This window comes from Vipera berus (genome assembly GCF_964194415.1).
Source record: "Vipera berus genome assembly, chromosome: 7".
NCBI classification, from domain to species: Eukaryota; Metazoa; Chordata; class Lepidosauria; order Squamata; family Viperidae; genus Vipera; species Vipera berus.
Window position 1 is genome coordinate 59,701,491 of NC_138209.1, and position 17,379 is coordinate 59,718,869.

Genomic DNA, 17,379 nt, shown 5'->3' on the forward strand with positions numbered 1-17,379 from the left:
ATTGGCAAGAGTACCACGGTTGAGCAGAAAGTGGCCTCAGAACAAGTGGGGCAGGTAAGGAAAGAAATCCTCATTCCCCCCCAGAAATTGCCTTTCTTTCCTTATCTGACTCCCAGACCCATGCCTTTTCTCCTTCACAATCCACTGCCGCTGCATGCAAGGAAACAAAGGAAGCTTTTTTGGGGGGAAAAATCAATCAATCAATCAATTCCAACTTCTCATGAAAGATTGTGAAGTTGGAATTGATTGATTGACCCTCCCCCCCCACTTCCTTTGTGTTCTTGCCCACAGCGGCAGTGGATCACATGAGATCTCGTGAAAAGTTATAAAGTCTGATGAAACTTTTGTTTTTACCGATAGGCCCACAAACACATGGTGAAGGCAGAGAAGTGAACAGAGAAATGGAATGCAGCTGAAAGGCAGGTTAATAAAAAAAACACTTGGGTGAGGCAAGGGCATCTGGGCGGGGACACGCGCAGCAACCTTCCCCTGCATGGCTTCAGCACGTGTCTGGCAGGGGAAGGGAAGCAACTGGTCTACCACCATGCTAGTGCTGCCGTGTTGCTTCTCCACCCCATGCACAGGACCCTGGCCCACCCCTTACACAGAGTGCCCTGCTCCCACTGCTCTGCTCCACCCCCCCACATGGAGCACCCTGATCCCACCTCTCTGCTCCATTCCCCCCTGCATGGAGCGCCCTGCTCCCACCACTCTGCTCTACCCCCCACACGGGGCACCCTGCTACCACCACCCCACCCCTCGCACAGAGTGCACTGCTACCACTGCTCCCCCCACCCCCCACCCTTGCATGGAGAATCCTGCTACCGCTGCTCCCCCGCACCCCTATGCAGCACCTTGTTTCCAGCTCTGATCCGTCACTTCCTCTGCTGTTGTGTAGGACTAAAAATAAAATTCAATCAATTCCAACTTTGCAAGATTTTTTTTTCCTGAGAGAAGTTGAAATTGATTGATTTAACTTTTCTCTTTTTTTGCACATGGCAGCGGAGGCTTAAAGCCACTTGCCCAGGAAGATTTTGATGCAGATTGCCCATGGATGGGACTGAAGGCCTAGGACTCGGGTGATGGCGCGCATGCCCACAGAGACGTCTCTGTGTGCCGCCTGTGGCACCCGTTCCATAGGTTCACCATCATGGTCCTAAATAATCAATTCTTTCCTTATGGAATTAACACTTCGACAGCTTGGTGTAGAGTCAGGCAGTCGGCAGTTTATTTAGAACCACCCTAACCAATTTTATGTGCTCCTTTGTTTCCATGATAATTAAGATGTCATCCAGGTAAACAAGAACCCCCTTGTAGAGGTCCTCCTGGAGGACTTCAATAATCAGTTGCATAAAAACTGCTGGTGCTCCCTGTAGCCCAAACGGTAATACTCTAAATTGGAAACAACCCATGGGCAGTTAAACGCCATCTTTCATTCGTCTCCTTCTTTAATCCTCACTCGGTAATATGCTTTCCTCAGGTTTAATTTTGAGAATATTTTTCCTTTCTTTAGGGGGGCTAATATATCCTTCATCAGTGGCAGGAGATAGATATTGGTTTCGCTCACTGTGTTTAAGGACCTGTAATCTATGCAGAGGTGAAGATACCCATCCTTTTTTTCTCAGAACAGGACCAGGGCCTCCGTTTTTTGTTTTGCCGGCTGTATAAACCCTCATGCTATTTCTTTTTTTTCTACAAACTTCTGCAGTTCTTCCAATTCTTTAGGGATCATTGAGTAAATTTTAGGTTTGGGTAATTTGGCCCCCAGTAGAATTTCAATGGTGCAATTTGTGGGCCACTCCTTGCTGAATACTGTCCTCGGGCATGGCTTCTAGCCCCCATCTTTTGCCATCGCCACTACCTCTAGGGTCTTTTTCTCCTTTGTCGTTCAGCCTCCACCCTGGGCAGTGTGCTTTGGTTTTGGGAACTTAAACTCTACGGTCCTCCAATCTACCCTTGGGTTCCACTTCCTCAACCACGCCATTCCCAAAATTAAGAGCCATTCCATGCCTGGGGTCACTATAAAAGTCAAAGTCTCAGTGTGATCCCTCATTACGATTTGGATTGGCTGGGTGGCTAGGGTGGCTGGGATCCCCCCCTCGCAATGGATCCATCTAACTGGCCCAATGAAATTGGCTTCTTCAGCCCCCTCACCAGGATTCCTAGATTTCCCACCAGGGTTGGACTTATCAAGTACTCTGAGTCACCTTCTCCAGCATCTCTGGACTCAACAGTTCTATGGTTCTGGTGAGGGGCACAATGGGTCCACTTACCAGGGGTTTATCTTCCAAATCACTGTCAGAGGATTCCGGTGGTTTCCCAGTGGGGGTTGGAATTTCTCCCCCTGCGATTCCGGGGGTCTGGACCTTGACGACCTCATTGCTCTTCATGGCAGTCTCTTTGGGTCATGATGGAATCTTACCAGGTTTCTCTCTGCTGGCTCAGTTAGGTTTTTGCACGGGAGACTTTGAACAGCATTCCACAGCTCGATCCCCTTCTTTACTGCACTTTAAGCAACACTTTTGAATGTGGTGTTGCGGTGGAGGGCTTCACCATCTCTCATTTCCCCCCCAAGGGGAAGCATCTCCAGGTTTGCCCCAGGCTTTGCTGTCTTTGGGTTTGGTCAATCTCAGCTTCTTCTGCTAGGGTACACCAGTAATGGAGTTGATCTGGGTCTCCCCTAGGGGTGCAGGCATGGTACAAGTCATCATTTAGCCCATCTTTGAAGTGGCTTATTAGGATGTATTTCAGCCAGTTGAGTTGGCTTGCCAGGCCTCTAAATTCCTCGGTGTATTTGGCTACCAGGCGATGACCTTGCCTCACTGTTTTGATGCATTCTCTAGCCTTCTGGTCAGCTAGGGGATCTTAAAACCTCCTCCTCAGGGCAACCATGAAGTGGTTGATGTTACGCAGCTTGGGAGCATTGGCATTATGTAGGGTCACCATCCACTGGGCTACTGCTCCCTCTAAGGCCATGGTTACAATTCTCATCCATTTGTTGTTGCTGGGGATGTCTTGGCCATACTGTTCCATGTAGCTCAGGACATGGAACAGGAAAAATCCCAGCTGATGAGGGAACCCATCATACTTCACTCCCTGAGTGAGAATTTCTGGCTGACACAGTGGGTTCTCCTCCACCTGGCCTGGTGCCTGTCTCCCCCAGCTGGGATGGCTTGTGCTGGGGTGTCACCTCTGCCATGGCATCTGCAGCCTCCGATGTACTGGTGGAAGCAGTCGGACCTGGCTGGCCTCTCTTCATCCTTCTCGCTGAGGTTGAGTGATCTCTCCATCTCACGCTTCCACCCTGGCTGGTGGCTGCCATGCTTAAGGGTCACCTTCCTGGCTTTCACCTCCCAGTCTTCTTTCTTTCCAATGCCCATCATCCATCTCGGTTTCTCCCGATTCTCTCTGGTTATGGCTTTGTTGGATGAGCTAGAGGCGTCTGAGCTGCTCCCACTCAGGGTTGCCTTGGGGGAGATTCCCCACCAAGGTTTCCTTTTCCTCTCTCACTGCTGTGGTTCAACATCGTTTGTACAGTCCCCACAGTAGGGCTTTTCCCTCTGGTTGACCACTTTACAGATCCTGCCTAATGTAAGGACCTGCTTCAATCTGTACTCCCAAGAAAGCAGAACATTTAAAATGGCATCATTTCAAAAGAAACTTTTATTGGGAGATGTTGACAGCAGGAATAGAAGGCAGGATCTGGGGGTTTCCTGGGCAAAACAAGTAATCAAAAGTGGTTATAATAACCCCACCAGAATTGTCCATCTGGACGATTCAAACAGGCCAATCTGCAGGTGTGAAAACGCTGTGGGAACAGAATGATAAGGCACCACTTCCAAGGCTGTTAGGTGTCTGCGCCGGTTCTTCCACAGCTGGAGATAAGGCAGATGGCCGGAGGTACATTCCATTCTCACCCCGTTAGAGAAACATCAAAGGGGATAGAGCAAGAGTCAAAGCAAAGGAAATACACATCAGCACCCCAAGCGTCCCCCTTCCCCCCAGGAGAATGGCAGAACTCGAAAAGAATAAGAAAAGAGTAAGAGCCTCCCCATTCCCCTAGAAGGACAGAGTTCTGACACACAATTTGTGACTTTAAATAGCTTGCAAGGTAGTGGTATTTCATTGACATAGCATTTATATTCATAATTAACCATGCCACATTCTTTATTAGTTACAACTTCTTAATAGTCTTCAAGGGCTACCCCATGTATACCACACTGCAATATAAAAAAAGAGATGACTTATAGTGCCACTCAGTGACAGCAGCGGGTTGATTAATATTTTTTAATATTTATGTTTATCATTCATTGTTTTATGAATGAACACCCTAATCTCATTAATATGAAATAAATCACCTGAACTGGAAAAGTAAATGGCATATACATTTTGGCAAATAAAAAAAAGTAAAATTGATCCTTCAATCTTAGTCCTGTACCTATGATAGTTTTGCAAGCAAGGGTTATTTTCATGCAAATTGCATGTATATCTCCCCCCATTAATATATAAAACCTTGCAATTACCATTTTTTAAAATCCTTGGGTGTCCAGATTGGTTTCTGAGATATTTTTTTCCTAGTCAATGTGTTTTTTTAATATCAAAATGTCTGCACCTGTTATAAATTCATATAAATTCAAAAATGCACACATTTTGTTTGAACTTTGTTTGTGAGAGACTTTTTAAAAATATTCTGGAGAAAACAAATGTTTTCTCTTTGTAAAACCTAATGGTTCACCTTCTATATCCCCACCTACACAGGTTTTTTTGAAGTTTTGCTGGTTTCTCTTTGTATGAATAAATGATCACAAAGTTGTTAAAAAGATACAGCTCATCCAAAATGTAAATACTACTTTTATAACAACCCTCTACAAACCTATTAATTTGAAACTTTAGATATATGACTCCCAAGAATTGCTGGCAAATTTAATCACTTCTACTAAAAATCACAGGAATTAATTACAGCATTCCTTTTAGTTGTTATTTTAAGTTTAGTAAATATAATATCAGATTATTATTCCTGAACACTTCATCCATTAATAAATAGAATACTTAGAGCTGCTAACAATAATAATTACAAGCATAACGACTTCAATTGTAACAAACAGACAAGAGAGTAGTTCAGTTGGATCCCTGACACAGTCCAAGGTAAAAGGGGCAGAATCCAAACTTGTGGTTCATTGATCTTTACAGAGGGCATGGGCCAAAGGCCTCTCCATGCATGCTGAGATGGAAACAGCTAAATTGGATGGGGGTTCCTATCTGTATCAAAAGCAATGCCCAGGCCTGGAGATTTCCTTTGCTTCAACCAAGAATTGTCAAATCTAGAACACACAAAGAGCTATGAGTGATGAATATAGCATTTGTATATTATATATTGTCCACTTTAATAGAGTTGGAAGTCAGACAATGCCATAACTTTCTTGACCTGGCTTTTCTTAAGCCTCTGCTTAGTTGACATCACTATCAAAATAGGGATTTAGAATCCTGATATTTCAAAATACAGGCTTTGCAGTAACTGTTGCTAGAAGTATTAAAAAAATACTGATTTTTCTGAATTGACATGAAAAAGGGTGCATAATTAATATTTTGCCAAAGCCCTTGTAGAATTATTGATAGCCAGAATGAGTGAAATCATCCTAATTTCAAAACTGCAGTGATCTTTGAAGTGGTTTTTGTGACTATAGCAAATTATTTCTATTTCCTCTGAGTTGAAAGCCAAGAGCTATAAACTTTCCAAAATTGGTCATCCCGATGCTAAACAAATTAGTGGTAATATATATATATATATATTGGGGGGGATGTTGGCTGTATATGATCAGACTCAAAGAATAAACTTATATTGCTACTTAATTTTAAGGAAATTCAATTTTCCATGTCATCAACAGATAACAACATGGACAATAATGCAATGAAGATTAAACAGGACACAACAGAAGAGAAAGACAGCTCTGCAATAATGATGAAAATGGCAAGTGTACTTTTTATTTTGAAATATTTGAATAGGCATGATATGGAAACAGAGAATTGCCTCAGTTGATAATAGCTCAGTGATTTATGCTCAAAGATTTTGCAATAGACAGCATTTGGACTTTTAAATATTGCTTAGAGTAGCATAGTAGTGATGTAACTCTATCCTGTAAAAAGTTAATAAAGTTAGCTAAGATTGGAAACCAGGAGAGCTGGGAAACTAATACCTGAAAAAACATTTAACTACTGCAGTTATAATTGATTGGATCAGTCCAAGCCAGAACCTGCAAATTCTGAATCCCACAGCTGAGTGGGATTTTTAAAACATGTTTTAAAACATGTTTTAAAAGACTGAATTCCACTGGAAGAATATTAAATGGATGATCTTTATGGGCCCTTCCTATCCAGAGTCTTTGACCCTAATTTTGACCCCAGTGAGTATATGTTTTATGAGGAACTGCTGTTGAAGGAGAATCTTGGAATCTTAGAGGCTGAATGCCAGGGATACAGAATCAGGCTGTTGTTCCACATGGTTATGGAAGCTCTGATTTTCAAAGTGGTTAGGATTTGTTTTTCTTAACATACTAATATTTAATTTAGCTCTTTTTATGACTTTACATTTTCCTATGACTCTTAATTTCTTTGGTAATAGTCAAGAAAGGGGATATTGGCACATCAGCCAAAAGTGACCAACTTGAACTTTAAGTTTCTTCCAATCAATGATCAAAGCTTTACACAAATTTAAAATTAAAAAACTACCAAGGAAATTAAGAGTCACTTTTAAATTTGTGTAAAGCTTCAATCAATGATCACAAGAAACTGAAAGTTAGAGATCAGCCAATACAATATAAAAATAAAGAAATTGTGCTTTTAAAGCAGATACCTAAGAGAGTAAGAGATACTCGAAGACATTATCATTTCCTGACTACAAAGCTGATTGCCAAAGGCTTAAATTTCAAATGGCTGGAAGGCATTTTAATAAATTGGAACAACACAAGATATTGATTGGATTCAGTCTGGAAAGCAGATGAGTTTGAAGTAAGGAATAGAGCAACTCTAGATAAAGGAGTGAAACAAAGACAAGGGGAGAGTAAGGAGCAGAAGCAAATGGAAGAGATAACTCAAGGAGCAACTGTACAAACAGGAGAACAGAAAGAGAAAGATGATCAAGAGGACGAAAGTGAAGGACTTGGCAGAGAACAGAGGATTAATAGATCACTAGACCTAAATATAAATAATGGAAATGGAGAAAGAAAATGGAATCTTTTCAGCAAATATAAATGGACTAAATTCCTCATCAAAAAGAAACAAAGTTTTCAGGAAATTACAGAAACTGAATATAGATATAATTTGTCTATAAGAAACACATATAAAAGCACAGCATCATAAATTGGAATACCCCAAAATTGGGAAATTTTACCATGAATCAGCGCATCAGAAAAAAAGAGGGGTCACTGTATATATTAAAGAAACAGTAGATTCTAAATTGGTATATTCAGATAAAGAAGGAAGAATCTTAATGGTAGAAATATATTTGCACCAAAAGCAAACACCGCTAGTGGCAATTTATGAACCAAATAACAATCAAGAAGAATTTTATAAAAACATACACAGAAAAATAATAGAAATGGATGTCGCGGAACAATTAACAGTCCGACCAGAGGTGGATGGACCGTGGTTCATTTGCATGGTCAATATCAAAGAAAAGAAATCCAAAACATGTTCTATAGTAAAATTTGTTTAATGAGAAAATCCACAAAAAAGACTTTGAAAAGAGAAATGGACATAATAAAACATAAATTAAATCTGTTGGACTCAGAAAAAGAGTGGCAGAACAGATAAAGAGAGCAAAACAGAACTTTTTTGAAAATGCCAATAAACCAGGAAGATGGTTAGCTTATAAACTTAAAAAACAGAAAGAGAAGAAAACAATACATAACTTACTAGATGGGAAAGGTCATATAAAAATGAAGAAATAAAAAAGATAATTAAAGAATACTACAAGGAATTGTGCGATAAGGAGGAAACATCAAGAGAGAGAACTGTAAAATATCTGGAAGAAAATAATCTTCCAAAAATCTCAGAGACATTTAAAACTATGTTAGATGAAAGGGTTACAATGATGGAAAAATCAGAGGCCATAAAAAGACAAAAAAAATGGCAAAAACACCAGGTCCAGATGGGCTTCCGGTGGAGCTATATAAGAACCTCCAAAAGTTACTAAGTGAACTGCTGAAAGATGTTTGCAATGGACTCTTATTAGAAGCTAGACTCCCATCTACATGGATGGAAGCAAATATTACTCTAATACCAAAAGAAGACTCCGATTTGACCCAGATTAAGAACTACAGACTGATTTCACTGCTCAATGTGGATTATACAATTTTTACTTCAATAATGGCTGAGACTGAAAAAATACTTAGTTGAATTTATATATCCAAATCAAAATGGATTTTTACCAAAGAGACAAATTAAAAACAACTTAAGAGTGATAATAGACGTATTAGAATATTATGAGCTACACCCAGGGAAACAACTGGCACTAATATTCTTAGATGCCCAAAAGGTATTTGACAATGTCTCCTGGCAATTTATGATTCAGCAACTACAAATAATAGACTTTGGACAGAATTTCATAAATATGATAAAAACAATATATAATAAACAGACAGCCAAAGTGATTTTGAATAGAGATTGTACTGAGAGCTTTGAGATAAGAAAAGGCACAAGACAAGGATGCCCACTATCCCCTCTGTTATTCATCTTCACTTTGGAAGTTTTAAATAGAAATATTAGACAAGATACAGAAATTAAAGGGCTGGGGATAAAAGGTGAAACGTATAAATTACAAGCATTTGCTGACAATTTAGTATTTATTTTGGAAGAACCCTTGGAGATGATTCCTAAATTGTGGGGAAAGATAGAACAGTATGGAGAAATGGCAGGATTAAAAATAAATAGAGGAAAAAACCTAAGGTAATATTTAAGAATCTTACAGATAAGCAACCCCCCCAATGTCAGAAACAATAGAGGTACAGATAGTGAAAAATTTCAAATATTAGGGTATATACCTAAATGCTCAACAATAAAAGAAGACAAGTATATAAGGCTATTGAAACAAATAAAATTAGACTTGGAAAAGTGAAAGAATTTGCAATTTTCAATACTAGGAAGAATTGCTACAGTCAAAATGAATATATTGCCGAAGATTTTATTTTTATTCCAAACAATTCCGATAAAACGTGAGAAAAAATTCTTCCAAGATTTAAATTCATTAATTTTGAAGTTTGTTTGGCAAGGAAAGAAAGCTAGAATAAAGATGAAAACATTACAAGATGCTAAGGAAAACAGAGGTTTGGGGCTACCTGAGTAGGCTTTGTACTATCATGCATCTGTATTAACATGGGTGAAAGAATGGATAACTCTCAGAAATAAAAGCTTGTTATATTTGGAGGGACACAATTTACAATTGGGGTGGCACGCTTTTTTATGGTATGGGAAAAATAAAATTCATAAGTATTTCCAAAATCACTATATAAGAAATGCTTTGTTAACAGTATGGGAAAAAATTAAAACTAAAATATATGTAAAAAATCCAGGGTGGCTATCAACAATGGAAGCTTTTTTTACATCCAAACTTGGTAGCCTTTGAAAAAAATTGGACATATAGAGATATTCTAAATACTGATGGGACTTTAAAGTTGAGACAAGAACTGGAAAATCAGGGTATCAACCTGTTGTGGTGGGCACATCTACAGATGCAAAATAGATACGAAAAAGACGTGAAACTGTATGGGTTTTATAAAGAACAAACTGTATTTGATAAGATATTGTTAACTTCTGATGAGAAATTAATTAAGAAAATGTATAATTTTTTTGTTAATTTTGGAGATGGAAAGTGAACAAGTTAAAGAAACAATAAGGTGGGCGAAAATTTTTGTTTATAATATAGATCTAGAAAAATGGCAAAAATTATGGGAGAGAAATTATAAATTGATAATGTCAACTTCGTATAAACAAAATCTATATAAAATGTTTTATAGATGGCACTTGCCACCAGCAAGATTAGCAAAAATGTTTAAAAATATGTCAGATAGATACTGGATGTGTAAACATAACTCAGGCACGTATTATTATATTTGTTGGACATGTGGTAAAGCAAAGGCCTATTGGAAAAAGATACATGCTTGGTTAGAAAAAATGTTGGGAGAACATGTGAAATTTAAACCTGAATTTTTTTATTAGGTATAATGCCAGAAAAGATTAATAAATAAAGTTTATATTTGGTTCTACACGTCACAACAGCAGCAAGAATAGTCTTTGCACAATACTGGAAAAATGAAGGAGTACCACCAGAAGAAGAAATAATTAAAAAAATATTAGAATGCGCAGAGATGGACAGATTAACTATGAGATTGAAAGATAAAGAAGAAACAGAATACTACCAAACCTGGGAGTCATTCTACAAATGGCTAGAGCATGGGTAGGCAACCTCGGCTCTTTTATGACTCATGGACTTCAACTCCCAGAATTCCTGAGTCAGCTATGCTAGAGGAAAGAACCAAGGATTAGGAATTGACTATGTATTAGCGCTTTTGAATCCAGACAGCACTCTGGTTGAAAAATTAACATATGTATGTAAGAGAAAAACTAATAAAAAGTTTATAAAAAATAAAAAGAAACTGAAAGTTCAAGTTGGTCAATTTTGGCTGATGTGCCAATTTCCCCTTTTTTGACTAAGTCTTCCCTATTTCTTTGTCTCTCAACTCCAAGTTACCTAAATTTCCTTTCACTCTCTGAAAGGGAAATTGTCAGTAAAACAATTTCCCATAAGTATTGTGTTCCGCTGGATACAAATTGTTCAAAAGAAACAGGTCTACAAAAGAGGAGGGGGAGTTGCACATGATCAAAGATAAAAATCTCTCCAGAATGTATATGGGTCAATATAAAAGAGAAAAAAAGTGACATTGCTATAGATGTATATTACAGGCCACCCAACCAATCAGAAGAAATAGATGAACTTTTTGCCAACTAGTTAACAAATGTATGTGGAAGCATACCACAGTAGTAATAGGAGACTTCAACTATCCAGATATCAACTAGGAGACAAACTCTGCAGTGAGCAGGAGATCAAACAGATTCCTAACCAACTTAGCTGACAACTTTGTCAACCAAAAGGTGGAGGAGGGAACTAGATGTAAAACTATACTGGACTTAATCCTTACAAACAGAGAAGAAGGGATAGAGGGAATTGAAGTTGCTGGAATTTAATATAACACAAACACTAGCAATAGAAAACAATCCAACCAGTATCTTGAACTTCAAAAGAGCTGACTTTAACAAACTTAGAGAGAACCTAGGAAAGATCCCATGGATGAAAATCCTAAAGGAGAAAACAACCCAAGAAGCATGGGAAACCCTGAAAAATGCAATCATAAAAGCCCAGACCAGCACAATATCATTGAGAAAGAAAAATAAGAAATTCAAGAAGAAACCAGCATGGCTGCACAAAGATCTCTCTGACAAACTGAAAGACAAAAGGGACAAACACAAAAAATGGAAAGGGGGCACATAACTAAGGCCGATTATCAGCAGACAGCCAGAACATGCAAAGATGAAGTCAGGAAAGCAAAAGCAACAGAAATCAAGGATAATACAAAATGTTTCTCCCAACGTATTAACAACAAGAAAAAAGTCAAGGAAATTGTAGGCCTACTAAAGAGAGAAGATGGCAAGGAAATAACAGGCAACAGGAACAAAGCAGAGCTGCTTAACTCATACTTTGCATCAGTCTTCACACAAAAAGAAACTATAGCCCAACATACCAAAAAACCCACTGCAAAAGACATACTAGAAATAAAAATTAAAAGAAAATGGTAATAGAACACCTATCTGACCTTGACAAATATAAATCACTGGGACCCAACAGATTACATACCAGAGTTCTGAAAGAGCTGGCAGATGTTATCTCAGAACCATTGCACCACATCTTTCATAAATCCTGGAGCACCAGGGAAGTACCTGAAGATTGGAAAAGGGCTGATGTGGTTCCCATCTTCAAGAAAGGAAAAAAATGGACCTAGGAAACTACAGACCAATCAGTTTAACATCAATACCTGGGAAGATCCTAGAAAAGATAATTAAAAAACAGATCTGCGAACAACTAGAAGCAAAGTTATAACAAGTAGCCAGCATGGGTTTGTTAAAAGTAGAGCATGCCAAACCAATATTATTTCATTCTTTGATAAAGTGACTAAACTAGTAGACCAGTGAAATGCTGTGGACGTAGTATACTTAGATTTCAGTAAGGCATTAGATAAAGAAGACCACAACCTACCCCTTGGTAAGCTAGAAAAAGGTAGGATAGAAAACTTCCCCATCAGATGGATCTGTAGCTGGTTGACAAACCATACTCAATGAGTAGTCCTCAATGGCACTACATCCACATGGAGAGAAATAAGCAGTGGGGTACCACAAGGTTCTCCCTTAGGCCCAGTACTCTTCAATATCTTCTTAAATGGCAGATGAGGGAATTGAAGGGGAACTCATCAAATTTGCAGATGACACCAAACTGACAGGAGTAGCCAACACCCCAGAAAACAAACTCAGGATCCCAAAAGATCTTGACAAACTTGAACAATGGGTCCTATCCAACAAAATGAGTTTCAATGTAGAGAAGAGCAAGGTTTCACATTTAGGCAGGAAAAATCAAAGTTACAGATACAGATTGGGTGAGACCTGGCTTAAAAACAGTAACTGTGAGAGGGACCTTGGAGTCCTAGTAGACGATCACTTGACTATGAGCCAGCAGTGTGCAGCAGCAACCAAAAAAGCTAATACAATCCTGGGTTGTATAAACAGAGGCATAATCAAGATCACGCGAAGTATTAGTAAGTAAGACCACACCTGGAATACTGCAGCCAATTTTGGTCATGATATCACAGAAAAGATGTTGAGAGTTTGGAAAAAATTCAGAGAAGAGCAACTAAGATAATGAAAGGCCTGGAGACTAAAACATACGAAGAACGGCTGCGGGACTTGGGTTTGGCTAATCTAAAGAAAAGAAGAAACTGGGGCAACATGATACCAGTATTCCAGTATTTGAGGGGTTGTCACAAGGAAGAGGGGGTCACGTTGTTCACCAGAGCACCAGAGGGAAGGATGAGAAACAGTGTTTGGAAACTGATAAAAGAGAGAAGCAACCTGGAATTAAGGAGGAACTTCCTGACAGTGAGGACAATCAACCAGTGGAATAGTTTGCCTCCAGGAATCATGGGCACTTCATCACTAGAGATTTTTAAGAAGTGACTAGACAATCACCTTTCTGAGATGGTATAGTTTCTCCTGCTTGAGTAGGGGGCTGGACTAGAAGACCTTCAAGGTCCCTTCCAGCTCTATTCTACTCTAAGGCTGAGATAATGTCCCTAGCACTTTAAGACTACTGAGCTTCAGACTGTTGCTCTCTTCTACTGACCATGTGTAGGGACCTGCCCAAACTGGCCCTCTGAGGAAAGTACGATTCTTGATGCCATATGGTTAATCAAAAGGACTTTTACTGAGAAACAGTGGTTGCAGTAAGGTCAAGCGGAATCTAACATTCCCATGCAAAGCACCAAGCTATTCTTCCCACTTTGAAACCCAACCCTTTGACCAGTCCACCAGCAGCCAATACATTGTCACAAGGCTGTTTTGAGAATGTTGTCGTACAGGATAGTAATGGGTCATCCTCAGGGCACAACAACCTTGGAGCCAGGCTGGAACCAGTTGGGAGGGAGTCCATTCCATCTCCAAAGATGATCCCCCTCCCTAATTCCCATGTGGTTACAGCAAAAGCGAAAGCATGCAAACAGTGCTCCCCTGCAGCAGCGTCCTCCCCCCTCCAGTAGAATGGCAGGGCACCCAAAAAAGGGCACCTGACACCATACTTCTCAAGAATGTTGCTTCTAATCAAGTTCCTTCTCTTTCCTTTGATCCCTAAAGTTTAGTTCTCTCATATCAAGCAAATTGGTCCACTTGCTACTCCAATCTGATTATTTCCTGAAGCACTACGACACGCCGGCACTTGTTTCAACTCCATAGTTTATTAAGACGGGTTCCCTTTCCCTGTTTAAGGTACCACCAATAAAAGCTTTTATTTCTTCCTGTTCTTTCCCATGCTTTCAGATTAATTTAATAGGTGCTATTGATTTAAAGAGAATATACATTAAGATTTCCTCTGCTTTCAGTTGACCAGTCAGTGGAATCTGGCTGCCATACATTCCTCCTACATTCTCCACTTACTCAGCAGGAAGCAGTTATTTAATAACTTTGTACAATATTGCCAAACATTCTTGTTAGAAGATGGAGAATGCAATCCCTTAGCATTTACAGTTTTTCTGGTTCCTCCTCTCTTCTTTCCTCCTGTTGAGTTACACTAGCAAACTCTAGTTTATTCTCTTTATTCAATGGAAACATCCGTTGCTCTCAGGATCCTCACTTTATATATACGTATATTTATGTGTATATGTATATATATATCGTCTTTCTTGTTGTATGGAGGTATTTTTCTGGAAGTATTCACTGCCTCAATTTGAAACTCCCCAAATAATTTGCTTTTGTCAGCAAACATATCTACCTTGTAAGTGGACTGTAGATGTAAGATCTTTTATGCAGCACAGCTCCTACCCCCCCTCCCATCCCCCCACATGAGAGGCAGTTTGCTAAATTTAAGTTGAAGGTGGAATTTGAGGGAAACAATTTCCCTGGTAAAGATACACCACCCATCACTAGATAGCATAAGTATGATTTTGATCTTATATTCCAGATTTTTGGGATTCAAAGAACAAGTGACAGTTGGAATGCTCTTATAGTCTCTCCTTAAAGTGGCAAATTTTAGATGAATGAACAGGGACATAAAAGCCAAGTGCAAACTCATCCTGACACTGGAACTCTTTTTCAAGTTGGGAAAATCCCAGTCCTCTGGAGAAAATCCCCCACCTGGCCAAGCCGCCTGCCAGAGGTCCCCTGCAGGACAAGGAGGTGGCAATCCCAAGCCTGCCTTTCTTGCTTGGCTCCCCAGCAACCTGAGAATGGAGGCCTGGATCTGTGCCTGGGCTCCAAGCCGCACTTTTTCTTGTAGCACGCGGCAATTGGCTCCGGGCTCCACCTTTTCGGCGCCCCGCCCGCATGCTGGGGACACAGGTAGAGGAGCTGGCAGTCGCGGGCGCCCACGCGCGCAGGCCAAGGCGAAGCAGCCGTCGAACATGACCAACCTGGTGCCCCTCGTCGCAGCGCGTAGCCAACGAGGGAGAAACGTGAGTAGCTAAGCGCGAGCTCGCGGGGAAGGAGAGCCATCTTGCTCAGCAATCCACGTGGCTCGGCTGCAGCAGCGCAACCTGTGCGCGCCCGCTTCCTTGGAAGTGACTCGTCCAGGACTCGCTCCCAAGGAAGCGGCACCCGACGGCATTCGCCTTTCCCTGGGAAAGAAGCCGAGAGCCCCAGCTTCGGCTACACAGCTGGAGTCTCCGGTGACAGGTGCCGCGCCCTCTTCCTCTTGACCCACAGGCTCGCCGCCTTCCTTTGCAAGAGCCGGGGTCTCTCAAGTACCAGGAAGGAGAAGAGCAAGCTTGGTGTCGGCTCGGATTCCGGGACATCTCTTTCCTACCGTTTCGGAATGGCGGAATCGATTCCCTAGAAAACTGGGAGGAATCTTGATAGAGCAATTGCTTTGCGGATCGCACCTCTGGCACGCGTGGAGAGGCGGGGGTCGGAGTGGGTGGGTGGAGGTGGTTCTCGCTGACTGGCGCTCAGAGGGAATCGGGTTTCTTTCCTGCAGACGAGCTGGGGAGGGGGTTAGAAAAGGTGCAGAGAGAAAGGTATTAGAGAGGTTAAAGGAGGTTAGGGAACAGCAGAATTTAAGAGAACTTTAGTACTGCAGCTGTTGGCTTCAGAGCTAAAAATTCTGCCCAACAGACAGTATTGGAGATCTTCAGGGAGATGATGTGGGTTATTATTAGGCGGATGGAAAGGAAGAGAATGCAGCCCGGCAGAATACAGGTAGTCCTCAACTTATAATAGTGCATTTATTGACCATTCAAAGTTACAATGGCATTTAAAAAAGTGACATGACCATTTTTCACACTTAAGACTGTTACAGCATCTCCATGGTCACATGATCAAGATTCAGATGTTGGCAACTGGTTCATATTTATGACAATTGCAGTGACCTGGGGTAGTGTGATCAACTTTTGCAAACTTCTGACAAGCAAAGTCAATGGGGAATCCAGATTCACTTAACAAGGTTATAACTTAAGAAATGCAATGATAACAACTGTGGCAAGAAAAGTCATAAAATGGGGTGAACTCACTTTACAAATGTTTCAATTAGAAACATAAATTTTGGGCTCAATTGTGATTGCCCTGGCCCTTTATGCAAATGAAAATGGTGCACCTCACCTGCCCATCCATTCTAAATCCCAGCAGCCTATTTTACCTTCCAGTTTCACTTTCTGCAACCCTGACTCACTTCCCTCCCAGCTCTCAACTCATTGTTGGAGAGGGAATAGGAGGGACCTGGCTAGGCCTAATAATTCTTAAGTGGAGGGGATATACATGCATTGTCAGCCCTAAAAGTGGCCAGTCTCTGTACTACAAGACCTATTGCTTTTGCTCATATCTCCCAAGAATTCACCAGGGAGCCTTGCAAAATCCACCCCAAATCCTTCACACATAAACTTCATTGGGGACTTAAATGACACTCCAATTTCTCTTCATTCTCTTTATTTTTAGTTTTATGTAAAAATGAATCTGTATCATGAAAAATGAAATCACACAGGTGTTCTGTCCTTTTTCTCAATAGAAAGTAAACTTGTTCCTGCTCAGGTTTTGGGGCACTGGTTGTTGAGGAAGTGAGGCCTGATAAATTTCAGGTTCAGAAAGCGTGCTTTAAAGCAGAGACAAACAGCATTGTTCCATGGGAGAGCTATGCTTTATCTTTTCTTTTTTCTTCCAACTATGGAAAAAAACTTATTTCTTTGGGGGGAGTGTCAGGGTCTCCAGGCTTAGCAAGGACATGTGTAATAATGCAGTGATGTCACTGGAGGAGCAGAAAGAACTATAGATAGTTCTCGACTTACAACCATTTGTTTTAGTGACTGTTCAAACCTACAGCGGCACTGAAAAAAGTGACTTATGACTAGTTTTCACACTTAACAACTGTTGCAGCATCCTCATAGTCACGTGAACAAAATTCAGGCACTTGGGAACTGGGCATGTGTTTATGACAGTTGCAGTGCCCTGGGGTTATGTGATCATCATTTGTATCCTTCCCAGCTGGCTTCTGACAAGCAAAGCCAGTGGGGGAAGCCAGATTCACTTAATAACTGTAGTGATTCAATTAATAACTGTGGCAAAAAAGGAAAATAAATAAAATAA

General features: G+C 40.6%; 1 protein-coding gene across 1 annotated transcript in view; it reads left to right on the forward strand.

Moving 5' to 3' along the window:
* Nucleotides 1-15,144: 15,144 nt before the first annotated feature.
* The window catches only part of SLC2A9 (solute carrier family 2 member 9), a 60,289-nt gene continuing 58,054 nt past the window's right edge, over nucleotides 15,145-17,379 (forward strand). The window contains exon 1 of the mRNA XM_081332284.1: nucleotides 15,145-15,260. Coding sequence (XP_081188410.1) covers nucleotides 15,210-15,260 — 51 coding nt within the window. The 5' untranslated portion in view covers nucleotides 15,145-15,209. The remainder of the gene's footprint in view (nucleotides 15,261-17,379) is intronic.